Raw genomic sequence first — 25,109 nt, forward strand, 5'->3', positions numbered from 1 at the left:
CAGACACTTCGATGCAAGACAGCGCAGTAAGCGCTCCATTGGTCACGTTAGTGGAGAAGTGTGCAGCAGGCGCAAATCGAGCGTACATACCCGAGGCCTTACTGCGGCGTTCTCGCAAAATCACCGCCTCATCTTGGTTGTCGTCTGTCTGAGCTACCACTGCCACCTAGCCCGTCTACAGTTGAAAACTGCCTGAACAACAGCTTTACAACGTCACCGTTCCTTCCAGTACCTATCGTTGCACTGGACATCGCGTCACAGATATCGTATTGAGCATGTCTATCGTCGACAGTCCGTCGAGGAGACAAGGCTACATCAGGCTCCTTCGGCTTGCGGCCGGCCTTTCGAAAGATGGCGGCATGCAATAGCCATAACGATGTCAACAAACTCGGTTCCCGTCTTGCCAACGCGGCATCCTCCCATCAAGGGCGGCGAACGTGGGAGGTCGCCATGACGTATGATGAGACAGCTTCTACGTCAAACAAGAGAGCTAGATTGAACGACACCGATCATGGACCTATGCTTTTCTCAGCGCGTGTCCTGAGAACGCTGTCGCATGATGCGTATACTGTCGGCTGGGTCGCGGCTCTCCCAATTGAGATGGCCGCTGCGCAAGCTATGCTTGACGATATTCATCAGCCTCTACCGATGAACCCGAATGACAGCAACGTTTATGCCTTTGGGAACATTGGAAATCATAACATTGTTATTGCATGCTTACCATCAGGGCAATACGGTATCACCAGTGCAGCATTGGTGGCTAACAACATGCGTTGGAGCTTTCCCTCTATCAAGATTCGACTCATGGTCGGCATCGGTGGCGGTGTACCTGACAAAGTTGACATCCGACTCGGCGATGTGGTGGTAAGCAATCCAACTGCGGCATCTCCTGGAGTCATTCAGTACGACTTTGGGAAAACTGTTCAGGCAGGTCGTTTCCAACTCTCAGGGGCACTAAACAAGCCTCCACAAGACCTTCTTGCCGCAGTCGCCAAGCTGCGAGCCGACCATCAACTGCGTCCTAGTCGAATATCAGACTATCTCGCAGGGATGAGAGAGCGGAACCCATCGATGGACGCGTACACATATCGCGGAGCTGGACAAGATCGACTGTATGAAGCCACTTACGAGCATGTTGGGGACAGCTGTGACGACTGCGATTTGTCGCAGCTAGTGAGAAGACGCCCGAGATCAAATAACTCCCCATGGATTCACTACGGCATCGTTGCATCCGCGAATCAGGTTATGAAACATGGGCAGACGCGGCATCATCTTGCGCATGAGCTCGATGTTCTCTGTTTCGAAATGGAGGCCGCCGGCCTGATGGACAGCTTTCCGTGTCTGGTCGTCAGGGGAATCTGCGATTACTCAGACTCACACAAGGCTAAGCAATGGCAAGAGTACGCCGCGGCGACTGCAGCAGCCTACACGAAGGAGCTCCTTTCTGTCATTTTGCCGGGACAAGTCCACCAAAATCCAATAACTGACGTCGATATGCAACCCTCCCGTCAGTGCTTATTCACCTCCATCATTTCAGTCTAGACCCTAACTTCCATGTAGGCGAGCTTGTGTCGTCAGATCATCGAACTCGTTTACTTGACTCCCTAACATTTGAGGAAATTGATAGCCGGCATTCAACCATCAAGACCGCACACAGCAAAACATGTCAATGGCTACTGAACCATCCGGACTACATTCGTTGGTTGAGCGCCAACGAGTTCAACGATCACCATGGCATTCTCTGGATTCGAGGAAAACCCGGCGCAGGCAAATCGACCATTATGAAATACGCCCTTTCTCGGGCCGGGAGAAAGACAGCAAACAATGCAGCAGTCATATCCTTCTTCTTCAACGCCAGGGGAGGTCCCCTTGAAAAGTCGACCGAAGGAATGCACAGGTCTCTTTTACTTCAGCTGCTCGGAAAGATACCTGAGCTACAGGAGGTACTAGATATTGCAAACCTCAGAGTTTCATGTCTTAGCAGCTCGCGCACTTGGAAACTTTCTGAACTCAGAGACCTTTTTTCGAGGGCAGTTGCGAAACTTGGCCGAAGACAAGTAACCTGCTTCATTGATGCTCTCGACGAGTGCGATGAGATTGAAATCAGGCAGATGCTGGACTTTTTTGAAGATTTGGGACAGAACGCAATTCAAAACAACACCAGATTCTGTGTCTGCTTCTCCAGTCGGCATTACCCCTACATAGACGTCCAGTACGGTATACGGTTAACTTTAGAGGATCAACAAGGACACGAAGCTGATCTCGAAAGATACATACGAAGCAAATTGAAAACTGTCGCACGGAAGCAGGCTGATGAGCTTACTCAGGAGATTCTTCGGAAAGCTTCTGGGGTTTTCATGTGGGTTGTTCTCGTTATTGACATCCTCAATAGAGAGTTTCAACGAGGTCGTATGTTTGCAGTAAAGAGCAGATTGCAGGAAATACCCCCAAGGTTAAGCGATCTGTTCAGGGATATCCTGACTAGGGATAACGAAAACATGGATGATTTACTACTCTCTATTCAATGGATACTCTTTTCCAAGAGGCCCCTACGACTCGAGGAGTACTACTTCGCGTTAGTGGCTGGCTTAGAGCCGGACAGTCTCACTGAATGGGACCCTGACCAGATCACGAAACAATCCATGAACCATTTTATGGTCAGTTCCTCCAAGGGGTTGGCCGAAATGACGAAATCCAGCAATGCAACTGTTCAATTCATCCACGAATCGGTACGAGATTTCCTTCTCAAAGACGACGGGCTTGCTTCACTTTGGCCTGAGCTCGGAGACAACCCCAAGGGAAGAAGCCATGATTGTCTCAAAACTTATTGCCATCGCTACACAAAGATCGACATTTCTGCATACGTGCAACCCGAACAAGATTTCCTCCAAGAAGATAAGAAGTCCGCAAAGACTCTCAGGACAAAAGTGACTGGGAAATTACCCTTCCTGGACTATGCTACGAAAGAGCTTCTCTATCATTCCAACACTGCCGAAAGTCTAGGAATTTCACAGCAGCCATTCTTTCAAGAATTTTCAGCTTCTCTGGATCATTGGATCAAGCTCCATAATCTACTTGAGCAATTCAAGGTCCGCCGCTACGCCCCCAGAACAGATATTCTGTACATTTTTGCAGATCTCGGATTTGCATCCCTCGTCGATAGCAGGCTTCGGGATAACAATCAGCGTTCAACCCACCGCTGGCCTAATCAACGGTTTAGGACCCCTTTTCATGCCGCTGTAAATGGGGGCCACATAAACATAGTCAAAGGTTTCCTGAGTAACATGGGAGCGGAAGAATTAAATGACCCCGTGCGGAAGAATGAAACTCCTTTATTCACAGCTGTGGAAAGGAGACATGCTGGCATCGTGGAATTGCTGCTAGAAGCTGGAGCAGACCCGAATTTTCAAGGATCTAAACCGGGCGTTGATCTTCTTTCTCAAGCGATTGAGACTAAGCGCCAGGATATTGCCGAGCTTCTTCTTTCCAGAAATTTCTCGATCAGAAACTCTCGGGAACTGGATTCGCCAGCATACCCTCTTGTAGCTGAGAAAGGACGATGCCGGCGTAGATCTCGCTTGGAGATAGATCTAGCCAGGTGTAGCGATGACGTGCTGTATGAAGCTGCTCGGAATGGCCAATCAACAACTGTCAGGCTACTCCTCGAAAAGGGAGCTCAGGTCAACTTCATCCCTAAAGAACGCAGTTCACCGTTGCATGCAGCCGTGACTAGTTCTGATGAATTTTGCGCAAGGCTTCTTATCGAGAACGGCGCTGACGTCAACCTGATCCCTCCGAGATTCAGCTCGCCGTTATATACAGCTGTGGGCTCCAGCAAATCCTGTGTGGAGCTTCTTATTGAGCACGGTGCCGATGTCAACCTTGTCTCTCCGGGATTTGGTTCACCGTTGCTTGCAGCTGTGAGGGCGTCCGACGAATCCTGTTTGAAGCTTCTTATTGAGAACGGTGCTGACGTCAATATTACTTCTAAAGGATTTGGCTCACCTCTGCATGAAGCTGTGAAGTCCGACGAATACTGGGTAAAGCTTCTTATTGAGAGCGGTGCCGACGTCAACCTGGTCGCCAAAGGATTAGGCTCGCCGTTATGCCTAGCTATAAAGAAGTCTCAAACTTCCTGCGCAAGGCTACTGTTAGATAACGGTGCCGACGTTAACGTGGGCTCTTCGACCTTCCAGACACCTTTATATTGGGCTGTCAACACCGACAAGAGGTCTATGGTGAAACTTGTACTTGAGAACGGTGCCAATCCAGATCTTCCCGGAGACGAGTATAGGGGAAGAACCCCACTTCATCTCGCCATCTCTTTAGCAAACATACCCATTGTGTTACTACTTCTCGAGGGGGGCGCAGACATTGAGCCATCTGGGTGCGATGTCAGCCCTCTTCAACTTGCGTTGCGGCTTGGCACTGAAGAGATTTCTGCAATACTTATCGAGAAAGGAGCGAACATCAATTCGACAGACGATAGAGGTCTTACAGCTCTCCATATTGCGGCACAGAAGGGTTCCTTGAAGGCGGTGAAAAAGTTTGTTCAATTGGGGGCAGACATCCACTGCACCGATCATAAGGGAAGAACACCACTTTTACTCGCTTGCGAAAGCCATAACTATGCAGTCTCTGCATTACTATTCAATCGAGGCGCACGTCTGCGAGAAGCTGGCTCAAGCAACAATACGCTGTCCTACGCAGAAGACCTGCATAATCATGTAGAGCAATTTCTTCAACTCAGGGCTGACCACATTAACGGGAGGAACGAACTTGGCCAAACACCTCTATTCGAGGCATGTCGCCTTGGTGCTGTTGACATCGTCAAGCTACTGCTTGAAAGGGGCGCTGATGCAAAAGTCCTCGACAATGAGGACCAGACTGCCCTGTTTGCCATCCAGCGCAGCCACGTACACAGCGGCCGCCTGGTGAGACTGTTGGTGGAAGCTGGCGCTGATCCTATGCATGAAAACAGCAAGGGACTGACATTCCTCTATGCAAGTGATGGCTTTCCCAAGCTTGAAGTTTGGGAGATGAAAGAAGTTTTTGAATGTATCAGGCAGGGGCAATTGGACGAAAGTAAGGCCATCAGGACCTTACTTGGCCAAGCTGCTTTCCACGACGATATAGCCCGTGTCAATTTCCTCCTATACGTCGGCGCTGATCCCAACAAGAGGTATAAAGGGGGCGGAACACCCATCTACGACGTGGCCAGGTACGGGGCCACGAGTGTAATGAACCGTCTTGCCCACCTCCTTCTAGAGGCCGGCGCCGATGTCACGATACCGGGTGAAGACGAGCTAAGCCCTGTAGAGCTGGCGATTAAAATGAAAAGGTACAGCTTCGCAGAACTTCTGCGATCTAGACCAGAGTAAACACCTAGACACACTCCTACCAATCAAATTCTTTGGCACAATGATTGAGCTCCTGAGACTATCTCTATTTCTTTCTGAGCATTTATGGCAGGTAGTCAATTGAACAAATGACGAATAATGCGCCAGTCTTTTCTGGAGATTGACAAATTTGAGAGTACTTTATGTCTGCAGTACGTTCACAATAGAAGCCGGCTTCGGTTGGCCGAATTGCCCCGCCTTTCTCCGTTCCGCGGGCAACTGTCCCACCGAAGAGACGTCGTGATATAATTGTATCTATATGCATTTCAAGAGATCAAGGATAGGATTGATGTAAACAAACCTTTGAAACACTGAAAAGCATTCACTGAAGGTAGATCCAGCCAACAGTATGCGTTGCAGGCTTTGAGCAGAAGCCATCAACTACGCCCTTCACTCCCTGCCCGGCCTATCGCCCAGCCCCCGCCACGGCCGATGCCCCACTCTTCCTCCGACCCCGCGCCGAAGTGCTGTTGATTTATCATCTCTCAACCTCATTCACAACATCTCAATCTGACAAACCACTATCTCGCCCATCTTTTCAAAAAGACTCAGTTATATTTGCGACATATTCCTTATTTGACCTCACGACAAAGTCGAACCAAAAACACCGCAACAATGGCTCAAATCGAAAAGGTCCTCACCACCGCCGCCCCGGCCCCCCTCCCCCAATTCTCCCAGGCCATCAAGTACAACGGAATGGTCTACTGCTCCGGCAACATTGGCATCCTGCCCGACAAGCCCGGCATGGTCCAGGCCGAGGGAACCGTCAAGGACCGCACTGTAAGTCTTATCTAGTCTTATCTCCCCCCAATCTCATCATAATCCCTCATCTCGAAAGCAACTGTCAACCTTTTTGAGGTGAATCAAAGCTGACACCCAACCCAGCGCCAAGCCCTCAAGAACCTCTCCGCCGTCCTCGAGGCGTCCGGCAGCAGCCTCCGCAACGCCGTCAAGGTCAACGTCTACATCACCAAGATGGCCGACTTTGCGACCATGAACGAGGCGTACGACGAGTTCTTCACCTTTGACCCCAAGCCTGTGAGTTGTCGTCCCTATTTTCGATCCCGGGTGAGCATTTCTGACATCGAAAAAGGCCCGCACCTGCGTTGCCGTCTACCAGCTTCCCCTCGGCACTGATGTTGAGATTGAGTGCACAGCATTCCTCAACAAGCCTGCTGAGAAGCTGTAAGAATTTTGCGAATTGGCTAAAGATACCTGGCGGGAAAAAAGACGTTTGACATGAGTTATGAGATGGTTTCTTGTCTTTGTTGAGTTGAGCTGAGGCCACTGTTGTAGCAATCATAAAAAAATACATCTTCGTGCTACCACATCACGTTTTCAAACCGCAATATGCCTCGTTCTCAGTCAAGGTGAAGAGAGCGCGGTACTTTAATGGTAAACCGAGGGCTACAAAAGCCCCGCACTGCTTGAATCTATAATCACTTTCCGCCCGTAGTCTTTGTAGTCCGAACGCCTGTTTTAAACATACAGAGCCCCACCCATCATGTCTTCGTCAAACTCCACAATGCGCTCCTTTTCAGTTTCACCGTCGGTACTTAGCCAGCTGGGCCATAATGTTCTCAACCTGCGCGGCCTGATCGCCGCCTGCGGGCGCGGAAGGAGGGTGACCGTTGGCATGGCCGTTTGCAGCACCGTTGACGGCGTAAGCCTGGCCGCCGTACGAAGCAGGCTGAGGCGCGGGTGCAGGTGCAGCTTGAAGACCGCCAAGCATTGCCTGAATCTGCGCGGCCGCAGGTCCGCCATTTGCACCTCCTTGCGCGCCAAAATGCGCCAGCAGCTGCTGCAGAGTGGTGTTGTCGACACCGCTCATGATGTTGGCAATGTCGGCCTGGTTAACGGCTGGGGCCTGAGGAACAGCTTGAGGCGGGAGGCGCTGTCCCTGGGGAGGGTAGGCGGGCGCATGGCCAGGAGGCTGGCCTCCGTAAGGTTGACCACCGTAGCCCGGGTAGGGCTGCTGAGGGGGAGGCTGGTATGGCGGGGCTGCACTGGCCTTTTGCCTGAGGACGAGCTCTGCCGCGATTTTGGGCTCAATGTTGTCATAGTCTTCGAACATGGCTTGGCCACCAGGGGCCTGCTTGAAAACCCTTAAGGGAATCCTTCCATAGTTGTGAGCCTGCATGTCGAGATCGACGACGCCGTGGACACCCTCCGCAGCCAGTCGTGAGATGAGCGCCTCGCGAGGGAATCTGGGGTTGAAGAACATGACCGCAACTTTGAGGCCCTTTTCGGTGAAGGGGTGCTGAACCCATGCGACGAATTCGTTGGCAAGCTCTTGGAGAAGAAGAATTTGGACGTCCGGGACGTCATTGCCGTAGCGGCGAGGGAGGTCAAGCTCTGCACCGGGCCGTTCATACGCCTTGGGCGGGCTGGGCTCGCGCCAGCGGTAATTGTCGTTGCGGCCGTGGCTCTGGGGGGATCTGGAGCGGCCTCGAGAACGGTCGTCGTAGTAGCGATCCCGGCCGTGACTATCTCTGCCGTAGCTGTCGCCTCTAGCGTGGCCGTTCCGGCGAGGAGATGCGTTGCGACCAGGTCTGTAGTCGTCCCGACGTCGGTCGTTGTGGCCTCCCTCATGCCGGTCTTGACGGCCTGATTGCCGACCACCACGGCCGCCGCGGTCGGGTGAACGATTGCGCTCATTGCCGCCCTTGCTCTTTTGTACTTTCGAATACTCAAGGTCTAATGGAAAAAGGTTAGCTCTGCCTCATGCCCAATCCGCCTGGAAACACTTACGAATCTTGCGTCCCTTGATTTCGATGCCCTGAAGGTTGTTCATAGCAGCTTGGGCATCCTCCAGGTTGTGATACTGGACGAAGCCATAGGCACTCTTGAGGGAGATCTGGGCGAGCTGGCCGTATTTGCAAAAGATTTCAAATACGTCGCGTTTGGAGACACGTTCGCTCGACAGATTGCCTGAAAAGAAGTCAATGGCGCCGTCAGGTCGGCCTGATGAGAGAGAGCGCGAACCAATAAAGATGCGTGAGCCATCTGGAAACTTATCCCACTTGGCCTCCGCCATGTAGGAGCGCTCGACCTCGAGGAACTGGTCATAGTGCGACTTGCGGTCATTAGTGTCAGGGTGATTGGAGTACGGCGGCGCAGTCATTTGGACGGGCGTGGTGCCGGGTGCACCCGCGACTACGTACGGAGCGGCTGTACTGGATGGATGGGGGTTCTGATTGGAGTAGATGACAGATGCCTGGGTGGGCATTGGAGGTCTTGGAGGAAGGGTGGCGGCAGCGGCGGACGATGACAAGCTGGAGGCGGGTTGGGCTTCATGGTTCTGAGCAGTGGCAGAGGCATTGGCGGAGCCAGCCGGGCTTTGATCGTTGGCATCGCTGGCCTGGCCGGTCATCTCAGTGAGCAGTTGAGAGATCTCAATGGCGGGGTCATCCTCGACGTGGGCATCGCGCGAGGTGGCGGTAGCTGATGGGCTTGATTGCTGGGCGACGGCAGGGCGGGCCGAGGACGGATCAGCGACGGGCGGAGAAACCACTTGATGGGTTGTCAAGGAATCAGACGCGGCGGAATTGTGCATGGATTCTGGTGCCTTTGATACATCATCCTGTTCAGCGCCTTCCTCGACCTGAGAGTCGAGGTACTTGAGGTATTCATCCTCGGCATCTTGCTCCACTTGTTGCTCCTGCACCTTGTCCGCGCTCGTCTCTTCTTCCTCTCCATAGGCGTTGAGGCTGTCGTCATCGTCGTCCTGGTCGCTGGCGTTGGCGTTGGCGTCGGCAGCAGCGTCATGGCTGGTGGTGCCGTTTGTGATTTCAGCCGCAGCCTTGTACACGGGAGCGACTGCGTTCAGGCCGCCTTGAGCGATTGCGTTAGTTTGGGTGGACATTGCATCGAGGATGTCAGCAGTATCCTGGAGGACAGGCACAACGGCGGGAGCGGCGGAGTGCAGAGGGGATGGAGAAAGAGGCGAGAGGTCGGCGGCAGTAGCCTGGAACTCCGGAATGGCTTCTGGCTCGGGCATCAAGTTGCTGGCGGTCGCGTGCGGGAGTGACGATGGGCGGCTCGACAGCTGTGTGCTCGCTGGGCCCGGTGGACGAGGCTGGCGGAATTGGCAAAGCTCAGAGTCTGGGAGTCCGGAGGGGTGGGAGATGGAAGTTGGAGTGGATCAGAAGATGGGCTTTATGTCAGAAAAGAATTGACAACAAGGCGACCGGACGCCTCGTTTTCTCTGATTTTAGTCGAGCCGCGGCTGTGTCGTCATGTGCGCAAGGCAGGCAAGCACGGTTGATTGATTGGTTTGGGGGGTTTCCAGAGGGGGAATGGAAACGAAGGCGGGGGAGCAGTAGGCGGGAATAGAAGAAGAGATTGCAGACACGGGGGAGTCTCCGATGAGCGGACGAAAGAAAAAGAGCTATCGGCAGCTCTCCCAAGGATGGCAGGCAATTTACCAAATTTCTTCGAAAAGCTTAGTGTCCAGGGCGGAAAGGGTAGATAGATTGTCGGTCAGGCTGGGAGATGAGTGTAGAGTAGAGTAGAGTAGAGTAGAGGGAGAAGACCGTTGGCGTTGGACACTTGAGAACCGTGGGCACCGAGAGGTTCGGAAAGAGGTAGCCGCAGGTTGTATGTAGCTTGGAGAAAGAGCCAACGGGTGTTGCGGTGGTGGGAAAAAAGGTTAAGCAGAATTAAGGTACGAGGCCGCGTGGGAAAAAAATCTGAAGAAGTCGGTAGGTGGGCTGGGCTGGGCTGCCTACCGGGCAGTGATCGGTGCAGGGCATGGTAAGTAAGGTGGGTGGCAGGCAGCGGAGCGGAGGCAGGCAGGCAGCCCAAGCTCTTTCCCGTTTCCCGCGCACCAGGTCGTTCCCGTCTGCCACTGCAAGTGCAACCACAAGGCTGCGCTGCAGAGTCGACCAATGTCACCTCGGGAAAACGCTTCAGAGCCACAAACGGCGCTAACTGAATGTGGTAGGCGGATGCCACTATTCCCGAACGAGAGGCCGTGTGTGGTACGGTGCAAGATGACGAAACGCACGGCTCAGCTCTCGCTCATCACCAAGCTCCACCAACATTGATTGTCAATGAAAACCAGCAGGACGGCATTCATCACTCTTTTTGGCACTTCTGTTTGCCTGTGATTGGTCAACCGGCTCTTCACTGCCATACACAGCATATTGGATAGAAGCGGCCTGCTTGCCCAATTAGCCCTTAGTGTGTCTATGAAAACTTGGACTTTGCAAACATCATGACGACAATAGCCAGCCTCATCCAGTCCACACGGCCCTCAGTCTTCAGACCTCTTTTCCGGCCCATACATGCCATCCGTCGGGCAAGGTTTCAGGCCTTCGAAGACTCTTTCGACCCGGAAGAACTAAAGCAGGCGAGATCATGGCACAAGACGTTTGACGGAAGCCAACTACCACAAGGCCAAACAAGTTACGCGCGTTCAAGCGGTCCTGGAGGGCAACATGTCAACAAGTAGGTTTATTCACGCGTGCATGGGTTGCTGGGCTTGATGACAAGGCATGGGCCATTTACTAACGCCGACCAGAACTGAGAGCAAAGCAATCACTGCTTGGCCCGTCAAGGACCTCCTCCCAATGCTGCCGAAACTGCTGCATCGGGGCATCAGAGAGTCCAAGTACTACACGGCAAGGTCGGACTCCTTGACGTTCCAGGCTCAGGAGCATCGTCAAAGGTCCGCCAACTCGGATGAGAACCAGCAAAAGCTCATCGACGAGGTACAAAGAATATACCGCGAAACAGTGCCAGGAGAGACGAGCAATGAAAAGAAGAAGAAACACGCAGAAATGTGGGCTGACATGTCACGTTTCACCGCATCAACTGACATCCCCGCAGAGCCAAATCTTTCAACGAAGGACGGCTGAAGCAAAAGAAGCACCTGAGCTCCAAGAAGCAGAACCGTCGGGTGTCTTTCGATTAGAGTACCGCTATGCGGCTCTAGCCCCTAGGGAATTTGGAAGGACAGCCGCCCTGAGTCACGACACGTGCCCAAACTTTCAGTTCGCCTTGCGATGGTTGGCTGAGACACGCAAACATCCCATCGTCGCGGGTGGGGTCAGGCCTAGCTAAGCTAAGGGCCAGCCAGGCGGCAAGCAAGAGGGGCCAGGCTTGGACCCTGAACTTTTGACTCAGGTTTTGGGGAGGTACAGAATCGGGATTGCCGTCTGCGAGTCTGGTTCGTGGCTCCCATGTTTAGGGAGACGGACTGCGCCGTGGGCTCACGGGAAATGAGTTGATGCTGTTGGGCTGGGGAACTGACTGATGCAAATAGGTGAACTCCATCGCGTAATGCGACAGGGGGCTCGACGAAGTTGTAAGATGTGTGTACCAGGTAAATGTAGAAAGCACGGCCATGTCTCCGATAGCTGAGAATGCCGAGAATCCTTCAGTGTCAGTGTTCAACGATAGTCGTCAACCATCGTGCCATTCATATCGACCAAAAGACATAAAGATGTTCTTGCTTATGGCAGAAATGATGGGACTGCGGCTGAAAGACGGCAGAGAGGTTCTTGGGGGCTGCTTCAAAACCCATGCCGGGCCAGTAGCAGCAGTGGTGGGGACCCCCGTGCTCGCGCCGGGAGTGATGTCGGGTGCTATATCTCGCTGTGACCTGGGACTCCTGGTTGGGCCCGGGCCGCTTTCACCCTCAGGCGGCTGTCACCGCTCAACCTCCATCGTGGACGCGTCTCTGGTTGCGTTGGCTCGAGGAGAATAACGCGAGCGAAAGGAGGACGGTATGAAAAAGGCACATGTCAGGTCTGGCGGGGGAAAGTCGGGAGATGATAATCCCCAAGGTAGTGGCCAAAACGGCATCCAGCTGGGGACAACCAGCGACCTGTCTCACTCTCCGGGGCCAGCTGCGGGACCCCGAGTCCCTTATGTCTCCAGCTGGCACCGCTAAGCTCCCTAGTCCCACGGGATTTTTTTAGTGCTACACACGAATCCACTCGTTCGTCTGTTTCCTGTGCCGTCTAATTCAGCTCGAATCCTCCTCTTCTTCTGCTGTGCCTTTCTTCCCACTCTCGCCATCGTTTGCTGCTACTTTCCGTCCATCGAGTCTGCATCTGCTGCGCATCGCGTGCTGGAAGACCTCATCAGATTGATCTGCGACATAGCGTCATAGTGACAGCGCATCACCCCCTTCATCTATCTCTGGTCGCAATTATCCCTGGCTCGAATTAGCCCCGCGAGACCCTCTGAAGGGGAAGTCAACACTGCAGTGCCGCTGCCGGGGACTGTCGATCATCAGCCCAACTGCCCAAGCAGAACGAGCACACAACTTCTCGCCTTGCCCGCCCCGTCAGCAGCTGTTTGCTTCCTGCAACCTCCAACAAACCACGACCTTGGCCTTTGAAGAAAAACCTCGAAGCGAACGCTCAAAGCCTGCCCCAGCATTGCAGCTCCCCGTAAACAAAGGACCGACCGACGACCCAAAGACCGAACTACCGCTAGCTGCAGTCGAGGCGACCCCAACGCCGACCGCGCTTACCCCGCCAACAATTTGATCTCGCGACCCCCGACCGACCTTTCAACCCACCACATCCCCGACAGCCCTCGACCGCAGGGCTTCCTCGCGGCCTCACCTTGCGTCTCGATACCCTACAGACAATCGCGACAATGGCTACGAACGGCTCTGACAAGCCTCAGGTCCAGCCCTGCAGGTACAAGGTCGGCAAGACGCTCGGTGCCGGCTCGTATTCCGTCGTCAAGGAGTGCGTCCACATCGACACCGGTCGCTACTATGCCGCCAAAGTCATCAACAAGCGATTGATGGCCGGCAGAGAACACATGGTTCGCCGATTCGCTGTACTCTGAGGCGTCCGACCCGACTAACATGCTCTGCAGGTCCGCAACGAGATTGCAGTCCTGAAAAAGGTCTCCATGGGCCACCAAAACATTCTCACCCTCGTCGACTACTTCGAGACGATGAACAACCTCTACCTTGTCACCGATCTGGCCCTCGGCGGTGAGCTGTTCGACCGTATTTGCCGAAAAGGCTCTTACTACGAGTCCGACGCCGCAGACCTCATCCGCGCCACCCTCTCCGCAGTTGCTTACCTCCACGACCACGGTATCGTCCACCGAGACTTGAAGCCCGAGAACCTGCTTTTCCGCACACCAGAAGATAACGCCGACCTCTTGATTGCCGACTTTGGACTGAGTCGTATTATGGATGAGGAGCAGTTTCACGTGTTGACGACGACGTGCGGTACTCCTGGCTACATGGCCCCCGAGATCTTCAAGAAGATTGGCCACGGCAAGCCTGTAGACGTCTGGGCCCTCGGCGTCATCACATACTTCCTCCTCTGTGGATACACCCCCTTCGACCGCGACAGCGATTTTGAGGAAATGCAAGCCATCCTAAACGCCGACTACAGCTTCACCCCCTTCGACTACTGGCGCGGCGTCTCCGAGCACGCCAAGGACTTCATCCGCAAGTGTCTAACCATCGACCCGAAGAAGCGCATGACGGCGCACGAGGCTCTGCAGCACCCCTTCGTTGCGGGCTACCTCAACGGCGAGGGCGAGGGCCAGAACCTGCTGCCCACCGTCAAGAAGAACTTTAACGCCCGCCGGACATTGCATGCTGCCATTGACACAGTCCGCGCAATCAACAAGCTGCGCGAGGGCCAACAGAACCTTATGGATGGCGCCAAATCCCGCGAGCCCGATCGTGGGCTTAAGTCCCCACCGAACGCAAAGAAGGACGATAGTGCCATCAGCATGGGCAACACAAATCACAAGGATTCGGGCTACGGCACCCAGCCCGAGGCGGACAACCAGAACGACGTTGTCATGACAGATGCGGGACCGACACAGACCAGCGTGCCCGCAAGTCTGCGTCCAGGCAGTGAGCAGAACAAGGTCGTTGAGACAAGCAAGGGATTGTGGAGCGGTCCCGCACTGCGGCGATAGTCTCGAGGCGGTGTAGGACTACATGTGAAAGCCATTGCCCCTGATGAGGACGCCAAAATGGGCCGCTCTCAGTGGGAGTATCTAGTTCTCGATACCCGCCCAAGACTTCACCTCGGCATAGGGAATACGTGGCGGACTTTCATGCACATGCGAGGCGCCCGCGCACGGCGGCCACGCGAAGATGGTGGAATGGCCCCGAGTTCGGCCCCTCGATTTCACGATGCTCTCTGGGCAGGGCCCCATGCTCAGAGAGCCTGATGGAGCGGGTTGAGTAAAGAGAAGGAAAACAAGATACCTTGGGTTGATGTCCGCGGACTGGCTCCGTCGTTGGACGAGGGGTGGGCGTCTCGCGGCACCCCCATTTCTTTTCGTTTTTGATGTTTGGGCGGATTCCTATAGCATATATCAACAACAGGACCCGGATGGAAAGCCCTATAATGACATGAAGAATGCAAAACTCGGTCTTGTCTGACTCATACTGTGATTGTGTAGTTGGATGTGCTGTAACGGTCGTTGTAACTCAGCGAGATTCCTTTCTGTTTGCCTGGATGCGTAAGGATGCGTTCATGCTCTTTCCCCAGACCACGAGACGACAACTGCGGCGTGGAGGCAAGCTAGGCCAAAGAGGACCTTTAGAATACGTTTACCCAGAAACCGACAATTTCAGCACGCTAGCTGTCGAGAAGGAGAGTCAAGTCAATAGGGATGTATGCTGTGGGCTCGTTAGTCCCCTCTTCTGGACATCCATGTTTCGAGGTTGAATACGTTTGGGTTGGCAAATCACAATACAGCTACTCCCTTAGACAGGACTCTATTGACTGAGTCGAAGGGGAAACTTGGTCTCCATAAGTCTGCTCACTCGGTGTTGCCCCTCTGGATATGACATCAGATTCACACAAGCAGTCAATCTTCTGACGATAACCGCAATATGACAGTACGATAGCACTTTTTTATGTCGTCTCATTCGTCAAGGACGCAAAAAACTGCCACACTCATCCTTCCGGCAAGATTTTCAGGACGTCGACAGCCCAAGACTCCTAAGAAGCGCACCCGGCCCAGGCTCACGACCGAGGAACTCGGTCATGAATTCCATCTCCTGTTTGCTGGCCCCATACTCTAAGATCCCATGACGGTAGCGGTCCCAGGCCTCGGGATCCCGCGGGTCCTTGGAAAAGTTGGACTCGAAGAAGTCTGCCGCGAAGGCGTGGGCGCTGTAGAAGCATCGTCAGCTGCGGCTGCTTGGGGGAGTGTCAGGGGTAACTTGCCTGAGATACGAGAAGTAGCCCGCGTCGTAGAGGGTGATGAGATGGTTCGACTGAACGTATCCAACACTATTCTTTTCGGGGCTTTTGGTAAGAGTAAGAGTCTCCTTGAGGTCGTTGTAAAGCTTGACCTCATCCAACTCCCTTACTGCGTCGGTAGACTTCTGGTTGTTGACATCCAGGTCGAACTTGGCGAACAGGCTACCACAATCAGTTCCCTACACTCACAGATTTCAGAATTCGCGACTTACATCTGCCTCAGAAACCACAGCGCACGATTCAAGCTCCGGCTCTCGACTAATCGCTCTACAAGCTTCTCGTCAATCTTCTCAGCCAGCAGCTCGGCGTCATCGTGGTCCTCCTTCCACTTGACCGCATAGGCTGGGTCCACGCGGGTGTAATGCCGGCTCATCTTGACCAGCTCATCCGGCATCCAGCACCAGTTCTCGAGCATGGTGCTGGGGGCCTCGCCAAAGTCGGGCTTCACGCGGGTGCCGTGGAAGCGGGTGTACTTGGTTCGGCAGATCAGATCGTGGAGGGCATTGCCTAGTTCTGTTTGGTGTTAGGAAGCGTTCAAGGTGTAGTGAATGGATACGTGCCGTGGAATAGTGTGACGACTTGTCGGTGTTTGAGGAGGGCGCAAGATGCTGCTGATGGTGGTTGGAAGGCGCACATCAGGATTGTGGCGGGATAAACTCTAGTACCATCTCCTTTGATATAGCTCTGTAAGTTGTTAGCATTCGTTTCGATGTCATCTCGAAGTAGCTTACACATTGCAGGTTGACGTTGCAGTTTCCACGATACTTTCCCTCCCTCCAAATAACATCAGCATAAAGATATCCCACAAACTCGTCCTTTCTCTCCCCTCTTCCCTCCCAAACGCTCCAGACCTCAATGTTCTCAGCCCAAAGCTTTCCAACCAAGTCTTCCTCCGGTACAGGCACAAAATCCAGTCCAAGGAACTGGTTGAACAATCCCAGCATCGACGACAGGGTGTGCTGCAGGGGGAAATACTCCGATATCAACTCGTGCTCGACGTTGGCTTCTTCCTCAAGCAGTCGAGTGTAGTACTGGTAATCCCAAGGCAGAATCTCCGCCTCCTCCACGGCGAGATGGGATCTCTTCTTTGCTTCAAGCCTTTCAATCTCCCCCCTCCCTTTCGGCAACAAATCCTTGATCAACTTATTCAGAAACTCGTTAACCCACTCTGTTGACGGCGCGGTTCTCTCCCGAATCCGAAAGTCTGCGTGGTTCTTGTACCCCAACATTCTCGCGTTCTCATCCCTGAGAATGATCATCTCCTTGTAAAGGGGGACATTCTCACCCAGCCTGACGTCGTATGCAGCAAACATTCTCTTCCTCGTCTCAGGTTTATTAGCGTATCGCTGGACAGCTTCATTATCCCCCCTTTCCAATGGCACAAAGATCTTCCCGTCTTCTTCCTTCCACCTCGCCATCTCCTGTGCCGAAACACCCTCCAACTCATCTTTCTCAAACCACAAACCCGTCCCCTTCCCACTCAGATTGTTCTGAAAATCCCTCTTCAGCTCTTCAATTCTCTCCCGCCGGCTGAGATACATCTTGATCTGCTCTTCATCAAGCGCCCCATGGCCGGCGCGCCGAAACTGCGACCACATATCTTCTAAAATCTTTCGCTCCTCGTACCCCAGATCTTCATTCTTCTCTTTGACGGCCTGGATAAGCTCGTATACGTCCTTTCGCTTGAGGTTCTCTCCGCCAGCTGCCGACCAGAGCTCCTGCGCCTCTTGGACTGCTTGACGGGTGAGCTCGTCGGGGCCCGAGTAGCGCAGCATGGCGTAAACACCCGACTCCCCCTGGATTGCATCGTCGACGGCTTGAATTGGCGCAATGACGTTCTGGTAGCGTGCTTCGGAGAGTGAGATGGTCTTTACGAGGGTATCGCGGATGGAGGATTGCTCTGCTATAAATCGTTTGATCAGGTGGACAATCTCGTCCGCCGAGAGCATTGGCTGAAGTGGTTGAGGAGGTTTCTGAGCCATTCTGCGCATTTTCCGTTCACTATGTGTGTTTGAAAACCAACGAGTTCAATTGAGTAATAACAGCTTCCAGTAGTTCATTGATCATGACTACTGAAATACATTTATATCAATCCCAAGCAACAACCAAGACACCTCTCAACAGCCTCAATCAACATCCTAACTCCATCAGGCAGGTCGACCGCAGCGTACCTGATCCAAAAGATAGATTGTCACCAACTGATAGTCCATCCCCTGAACTATCTACCGTTCGGGAGAAAAAGCCTCATCACGCGGTCTCACAAACGCCCCCCGGCCCGCATCCGCGCCGCAGACCCGCGTCCCGGCGACGTAACACCACCACCGCTCCGGAGACTTTCGTCTCCACCGCGGCCCCGATGATTGGGTCCCCCGACCGGTCACGCGCGCGTGAGACCTGCAGCGCCATGCCGTACTACCACTTCCTAAATCCTGATTCGGCAAATGCGGCGCAGGTCCTGAGGGTAGGTTCCTGAATTAGTGATACGCTGAGGCTCGTTGGACCGCTCAGAGGCTCAAGCTTGTGTGGGATTTGGCTCTTGCAACGTTCAGAAATATTTGAAAGCTTGTGCCAGAGACGACACGGACGTGGCGTGGGGATTATGCGGTATCTCGAGATGCCGTTTGGGGAGTTTCTGATGGCTCGGAATGGCGATTTGGAGATCTGGCCATCTGTGCGAGACGGCAAAGGGAAGACTAACGTGATTAGGAACATCTGCTTTGGGTAATATGGTCAGTGTCCATGGCGGGATAGATCTCGCCTCAATGCCAGCTTCAGCTTCAGCTTCAGCTTCAGCTTCACATCGCCTCCCGTCTTCAGTTCACCCCTGCGACCCCGGATCAAGTTTTGCCTCAGGTCATCTCTTCTACCATAATGCAGTCTCAGGACCATATCGACCAAGTCTGCCCAAGACAAAGACTCACGAAGACTTCAACCACCTCAGACAGCTTCAGAGACGAGCAAGATTGCATAAGCATTGCTCGGCAGCACGAAGACGGTCTTGGCAAACCAAGTCGCCTCCCTGGGCAAGCTATTCCCCCAATGACCAAAGAAGGAAATCAGCTCAGCTAAGCTCATCCCTCCCCAGACAGGATACCCAATTCATCGGAAATCCATCTCCAAAATCGCCATTCGCCATTCGCCCCCCTCTTCTACCCACGGAGAAGACTCCCTGGACACCCTCCCCGACCAACAACAAGGGCCGTACAGCACGCAGAGCTCCCTCCAGCTTCCATCGCCGACGGCTAGAAACATCATAGCAGTTCATGCCATCTGGCTACATGGTCACAGCTTCCCACCCCCGCGTGATCGAACTTGCCAACCACCAGTGGATTTGCCTCCCCCAGAAGGAGACTACTGTCATGCGAACAGCCTCACGCCAGGCGGGTACGGCAGGTAGACGTTCTTCATCTCAACTACAGCATTGGCGCCAAGCAGTCCAAGTAGCCAAGCGGGCCTGCTAAATGGCCAAGCTTTCCTCTCTTTAGACTCAAAGTAGAGCCTGTTCCCCAGAAAACTGCTTAAGGCCCTGATCTGCCACATTCTTGTGTTTTTTGACCCCTTGAGGGCTCTACTTTAGAGGTATAGATATAGCGTATATACTACTGCTAAGTTAACGTTAGCTAAAAGTATTAAAGTAACTATAAACGATAAATATCTTACTAACTCCTTATACTTAAGTAAATATAGAATTACTAATATATAACTTTAGCTACCTAAATTTACTAATTTTAATATTAAATATTTAGATCTTATATCTTCTAAGCGTACTTTTATATATTAGAGTAATCTATAAAATAAACTATAATTTTAAGTATTTTAATAATAATAATAGCCCTCTTAGTATATAAAAAATAGTGCTTAATAAGATCTAAGTAGCTAAGTCTTCTCCTCTTAATTTAGAGGATAAAGGACCTCTTATTAATAAGCTTTTATCTCTACTAACACTTAGCTAATCTAGCTTTAGTTAGTTAACTTAGTAAAATTAAATAAATAAAAAGATATATTAAACGCTAGCTTTCTATAATAAGTTCTTATACTTTACTTTTAAGTATTAATAGGGTAGTATTATTATAAAGATAGTAATACTAGAGAAGCTAATAAGTATTATTCTACTTATTTTAATAGTAAAGTTTCTAAGAAACCCTTTCTCTATTAAAACTTTTATTAATAAGTATAGAGCTACTTATACCTTATTTAAGAAAGTTAAAGTATTAATAAGACTTTTTAGTATTAAGTATAATAATAAATTAAGTAAAATCTTAATAACTTAAGAGTATTAATATAACTAATATACTATATACTTAAGCTACTAATAAGTAGAGTAATATAGTTTACTTAGTATAAAGATACTTTTAGAGTTAATTTAGCTATTAAAGTTAGTAACTAGTGAGAATATTATAGAAGTAAGAGATATACTCCCTTATTAACCTACTATATATAAGGAGGTAAGTAGGCTTATAAGCTAGTTAGTAGGAGTATTAATAACTAGGGTAATAGTATATTTACTTCTCTTATAAGTTACTATAGTATTAAGTATAATACTACTTATTACTATATAAATACCTATTATAATGTTAAATAATTATAGCTATAAGTAGATAAGTTAATAATAAGATCTAAATAAGATTGAGGTAGTAAATAGTAATATTAATATCTAGCTGATTTTAGAAAACGTTATAGTTATACTACTAGTAAGGAAGAGAAAGGATAGTTATATATTAGTAATAAACTATATAAGTAAGTATATAAAGTAGATTTTCACTAATAGGTGCTACTAGCGCCCTACTAGCTCTAATAATATTTAGAAAGTAATTAATATATATTAGACCTCACTTAAAGTTAACTTTAAGTTAAAAGGAGTTATTAACGCTTTAAACTTCTTCTTAATAATAATAATAAAAGTAGTAGTATTTAATAGTTTATAAGAGAAGGATAATAAACTGCTATTCTTATAGAGTAATAGTATTAGTTAGGTTAATCTTAGTAGTAAGGTTTTTATACTTATAGAGTGAAGAAGAAGGTTATAGAGGTTAATATTAAGATAAAGTTAAAAGGGGTAATAAGATTAAAGTTAATATTAATATTAAGAGGGTTAGAAAGTGCTAAGTAAGCTAAATATTTACTTATTAAGGGTAGCTACTATTAAGTACTATAAAATACTAAATTAATTAACTATATAGTAATCTACTTTAATTTTTACTATTATAACTTATCCCTCTACCTCTTAAGATATTATTAATATACCTCTTATAGCTATATAGTAAAATTAAAGTAAACTTTATATTTAGGTCTCTTACCTACCTATAATCTCACTTAATTTTTAGCCTTCTTAAAAGCCTCTACTTACTATATATTAATAATATATAGGCTATTAGATTTTACTAAAAAGTTTTATACTACTATTATAATATATATAATATTAACCTAAGTTATAAAGTTATACTTAGCTATATTCTTACCCCTTATAATCTTAAATTTTTACTTTATTAAGCTAAAAACCCTCTTAATAATACTCCTCAGCTTTATATAAGTAAAGTTATATAACTTTTTCCTTAACTATAGCTTTATATTTAACTTAAAGTAGTTATAGAAGTAATATCTCTACTTAATAAATAGCATAATAATATTAGTATTATTTTTACTAAAATTAGTATTAATAAGATAAAATTAACTTATTTCTACTCTAAACGATCTTATAAAGGTATAACTAAGTAGGGTTTTATTATTTATACTACCCTCTATATTAATAAGTATATATAAGAAAATATAGTTAAACTTCACTATAATAAAGATATTTTATAAGATATTACTTTTCTAATTAAAAAACCTCTTCTACTAACTAATTAGTATATAAATAGAGATTAATATCTTATTAATAGTACTAATATATTTATTAAAGATAGCGTTTTTAGCGTTAAGCTTAATATCTAATAAGATATATAATTCTAATAGTAGAGTTATTACTTCTTTATAGAAGCTAATAAAGGTGTTAATTATAATATAGAAGCTTCTTAATATTATACTCTATAATACTTTAAATTAATAAGTAGTATTATATTAAGGCTCTCTAAACGCTAAGATATATAATATAATTAATAACTTATACTTAACTAATTAGTATTAAGTATTATTAATACTATATTAGTATAGCTAGTATATTAGTAAATTAAATATTTACTTTAATAGTTAGAAGATATCTTTAAACTTAATATTAGACTTAATAAGTAAGGCTTTAGCAATTTAAATAGTTTTAGTAGCTTTTTTAGGGTAAATTATAATCTACTTAAATATTATTAAGTTAACTTTATTATTATTATTATTATTAATAATATTATTAAAAGTAATAGTAATAAAAATAGCTATTTATACCTTATTAGAGCTATTATTTATTACTAATTTAAAGAACTTATAAATATCTATCTTAAGCTTACTATATTCTATAGTAAATAAAAGATTAGCTTTTATTTAAAGTCTTTATATTAATAGATTTATTAAGTATCTTATAATAAAGAATATCCCTCTCTAATATCCTCACTAGCTTCTCTATTACTATTATAACTTTAAAATCTTATTCTATAGAACTAATACTACTTTTTTCGTTTTATAACCTTATAAATAGAAAACTAAGTAACTAAGCTTTTCTAAGTAGTAAGAGTATTAATCTTACTACTTAGTAGCTAATTTTTAATATAGTATAATAGCTAGAGGGATCTAAGTATCTATATATATCGTTTTAGCTTCTTCTTAAGTTATATAGTAAAAAATAGGCCTAAAGTAGAATAGCGTAGTAAAAAACAGCATTTTTACTTATTTTATGCAGCTGTAGCGAAGGCGCCAGAAACACGAGAATGTGGCAGATCAGGGCCTAAGCACGCAGAGCATTGAGCCTTACGCTTTTCCCCAGAGCTCTAATAGCTTAAACCGCCCATCTTTCCACAGAGAACGTGCCATGTTTCCTGACAGGGGCAATATATAAGGAGGTCAAAGTGTGGCCATCTCTCACACTATTCGGACGTGGATGAACTCTCTCGCCTGTCTCCAGAACATCACAGAACAAAGGCAAATGTATAAATAAAACAGCAGAACAAGAAATTAAAAAGTTGCTCTGAACTTCCAGACGTTGAGTAAACCATATCTAGGCCCTGGCCAGAGGATTAAACCTCCCGCCAAGACAGGTATGACAGCACGGGCAAAACATACTTTCTGCTGCAGAGTCATTATGCGTGCGCGCCCCCTTCACCAAGGATCTCCCACGAGGCATGTCCACAGCCAGAAGTGATCGGCGGGTGTTCAGCTCAGGTCCCCTTCCAATGAGGACAGAACGTGCCCGACCGGATGCTCCCGTTCGGGTGACTTGAAACAATTTTGTCCAATGTAGAGAGGTCGAGGAGGGGGGGCCAGGTGGAAACATGGAAAGGCCATGTTGCTTTGGCTGCCAAGACTGATGAATGCCGTCCATGAACCTTCTTGACGTCGAGAACGACAGCAAGCAAAACTCCATTGCGGCGCCGAAGGCATTACGGAAAGAGCTTAGCGGTGGAATCTCGGTGCTGTGGCAGGCCACCGAGGATCTAGGCCTCCTTTGTTCGGCCGGTCTTTCCGCGAGACTAGCCCGTGATTACTACATCAAGTCGGCTCCGTCTAACGCCGAATGCCGGCACGGGCCCGGGTGGGAGTGTGGTAGAAAGTACCGACTCAGGGGGACGAACAGGCGGCTGAGTCGGAAATAAGGTATTCGCGCAACCTCGGACGAGTCCCATCTCTGGTGTTGAGGCCCGTCGAACCACACTCTGGAACGGGGCTGATCCTGTTGTGCGGTGAACCATCGTGCCCCCTCCCATCCTGGCAAGTGTCTCTCGCGCGCACGGCAGGCACATGCCAGTCGCGAGGCAGACACTACTGCGGTAGACAACCCAAACGGCCAGGAAGGGTTGTCACAGCTTCATGCGCATGGAAACCAATAAGAGCCGCTTGTGAAAGAGACACCCTGGGCGGCAGTTCGGCCACAGGAGCCACGTCGCTTCTGGTTCATGCCACAATCAAAGGCAAAGGACCGTGAGCATGGCAAATTGTGTTTTGCATGAGAATGTCACATTTCACGAGCAACATGCCGCTTGGTTGGCCGGATGGACTCGCCATGGGAACGTGCGAGACGCATGGATGATGTGAGACGACAGCAGCGAATAGCCGGGCCATGAGAGACGGCAGGAGGGTCGCAAATCACTGGGCTGAGATGGCGACTCGTGAGTGTAAGCTTATTCTCACCGACCGCGAGGGACTGAATCTGTCTCGTGGGCAGACCAACCATGGTACCTACGGGATACCTATAGCGGCTGCGGTATCACGGAGTTGCTGGCGGGTCTTGGCACCCGGATCACTCGGAGGTTGTGCGCGACGGCGGCTGCGCGTGTTTTCACACTCTTTTTTGTTGATCCATCATCCAAGACAGGGCTGCCCAAGCTCGCAGCCGAAGAGGAGGCTCCAGTCGATGGCGGACCCGAGGGCCCGGTGAAAAAAATTGGAAGGATTCCAGCAAAAAGGAGAGGCTCATTTCGGGGAGCCTCGCCAACCCAGGTCCCGCTCCCAAGGTTCCGAGGTGGAATATGGGGCACTTCGGGAGGAGAGGGAGTGGAAAATGTCCGCTCAACAAGGCATGTCGGACTCGTTCCATCAAATCTTAGTTTTGCAGGCTCACAATCTCGATTGCAGCCGCAAACGCTCTGGGCGAAGTGGATGCTGAAGTGCAATACCACAGGGGGGAGATTTCTCGAGTGCTCAATCAGTCTTCCATCTCGTGTGCTGCCGGGTTGGCACGTTGGCTCAGATCAGCGGGGACCAACGCACACCCGACGCACGACACTGGCTGAGGTTGCTGCAAACACTTCCGCCGAGGCCCCTGTCACCTTCACGTTACGCGAGTACGCGCGAGCGTGACCGGCTGCCATGTTCGGTGTGTGTATTCTGTAATGTGCAGCAAAACGGTGTCAAACTGCCAAGCCCGCCAAGTGCGCTGGACCTTCGCAATGACGATGAGTACTACCGGCCTTTCTCAGTTGGATCTGCACAGACAACTGCTGTATTTGGGTTGAGCGGTGAGACAAGATGATACGGTGACGGGCAGGGCCTGCAGGCCATGTGAGTGTATTGGAGGTGAGCTGTTGGTTAGTGCGAATGAGCTCTCGATCAATCGCAAGAATGGTGATGATGGCAACGATTGCAACAGGCGGGTGGTCGCCTGTCCTGTCTATCGGCGACCACGGACATTGACGATGTCTCTAGTCAAGACGCTTCGTTGATCTTCGCTGCGAGTGAAGACTTTAAAAATGTCATGCCTGCCGAAGCTCTCAACGGGTATTTCGTCCTGTTCAATGGTCGCCGTCCTGTCGATGGGTGATCCATGATGGTGACTCTTTCCAGACTTGCGGCAGGGAACAACAGCCCATGTGTCAGACGTTGGCGCGTTGTGAGTGGCTGCTAGCCGGCGACTACCAATGGC

The 25,109-nt window shown here is 49.6% G+C and overlaps 6 protein-coding genes across 6 annotated transcripts; 4 read left to right on the forward strand and 2 right to left on the reverse strand.

Moving 5' to 3' along the window:
• Window positions 1-450: 450 nt before the first annotated feature.
• On the forward strand, window positions 451-5,381 carry ANK1-4 (Ankyrin-1; the record flags this gene model as incomplete). The annotated part of the gene is made up of 2 exons (XM_036638840.1): window positions 451-1,507; window positions 1,561-5,381. The coding sequence occupies 2 exons, from the start codon at window positions 451-453 to the stop codon at window positions 5,379-5,381; spliced, it is 4,878 nt and encodes a 1,625-aa protein (XP_036496508.1).
• Window positions 5,382-6,014: 633 nt separating this feature from the next.
• CGCS363_v006992 (Protein mmf1) lies at window positions 6,015-6,588 on the forward strand (the record flags this gene model as incomplete). Its single annotated transcript, XM_036638841.1, has 3 exons — window positions 6,015-6,179; window positions 6,285-6,437; window positions 6,493-6,588. The coding sequence occupies 3 exons, from the start codon at window positions 6,015-6,017 to the stop codon at window positions 6,586-6,588; spliced, it is 414 nt and encodes a 137-aa protein (XP_036496504.1).
• A 354-nt stretch (window positions 6,589-6,942) lies between these two features.
• On the reverse strand, window positions 6,943-9,399 carry CGCS363_v006993 (putative RNA-binding protein; the record flags this gene model as incomplete). Its single annotated transcript, XM_036638842.1, has 3 exons — window positions 6,943-8,096; window positions 8,151-8,330; window positions 8,385-9,399. The coding sequence occupies 3 exons, from the start codon at window positions 9,397-9,399 to the stop codon at window positions 6,943-6,945; spliced, it is 2,349 nt and encodes a 782-aa protein (XP_036496506.1).
• Window positions 9,400-10,617: 1,218 nt separating this feature from the next.
• Window positions 10,618-11,316, forward strand: CGCS363_v006994 (uncharacterized protein; the record flags this gene model as incomplete). Its single annotated transcript, XM_036638843.1, has 3 exons — window positions 10,618-10,850; window positions 10,924-11,184; window positions 11,232-11,316. The coding sequence occupies 3 exons, from the start codon at window positions 10,618-10,620 to the stop codon at window positions 11,314-11,316; spliced, it is 579 nt and encodes a 192-aa protein (XP_036496378.1).
• Window positions 11,317-13,013: 1,697 nt separating this feature from the next.
• Window positions 13,014-14,312, forward strand: cmkB (Calcium/calmodulin-dependent protein kinase cmkB; the record flags this gene model as incomplete). Its single annotated transcript, XM_036638844.1, has 2 exons — window positions 13,014-13,187; window positions 13,242-14,312. 2 exons carry the CDS (start codon window positions 13,014-13,016, stop codon window positions 14,310-14,312), a joined length of 1,245 nt encoding a protein of 414 aa, XP_036496503.1.
• Window positions 14,313-15,324: 1,012 nt separating this feature from the next.
• Window positions 15,325-17,595, reverse strand: Neurolysin (the record flags this gene model as incomplete). The annotated part of the gene is made up of 5 exons (XM_036638845.1): window positions 15,325-15,523; window positions 15,587-15,775; window positions 15,826-16,126; window positions 16,279-16,297; window positions 16,345-17,595. 5 exons carry the CDS (start codon window positions 17,593-17,595, stop codon window positions 15,325-15,327), a joined length of 1,959 nt encoding a protein of 652 aa, XP_036496789.1.
• Between the last annotated feature and the right edge of the window lie 7,514 nt (window positions 17,596-25,109).

Source organism: Colletotrichum siamense (genome assembly GCF_013390195.1).
Source record: "Colletotrichum siamense strain Cg363 chromosome Unknown KSG_Cg363_contig04, whole genome shotgun sequence".
NCBI classification, from domain to species: Eukaryota; Fungi; Ascomycota; class Sordariomycetes; order Glomerellales; family Glomerellaceae; genus Colletotrichum; species Colletotrichum siamense.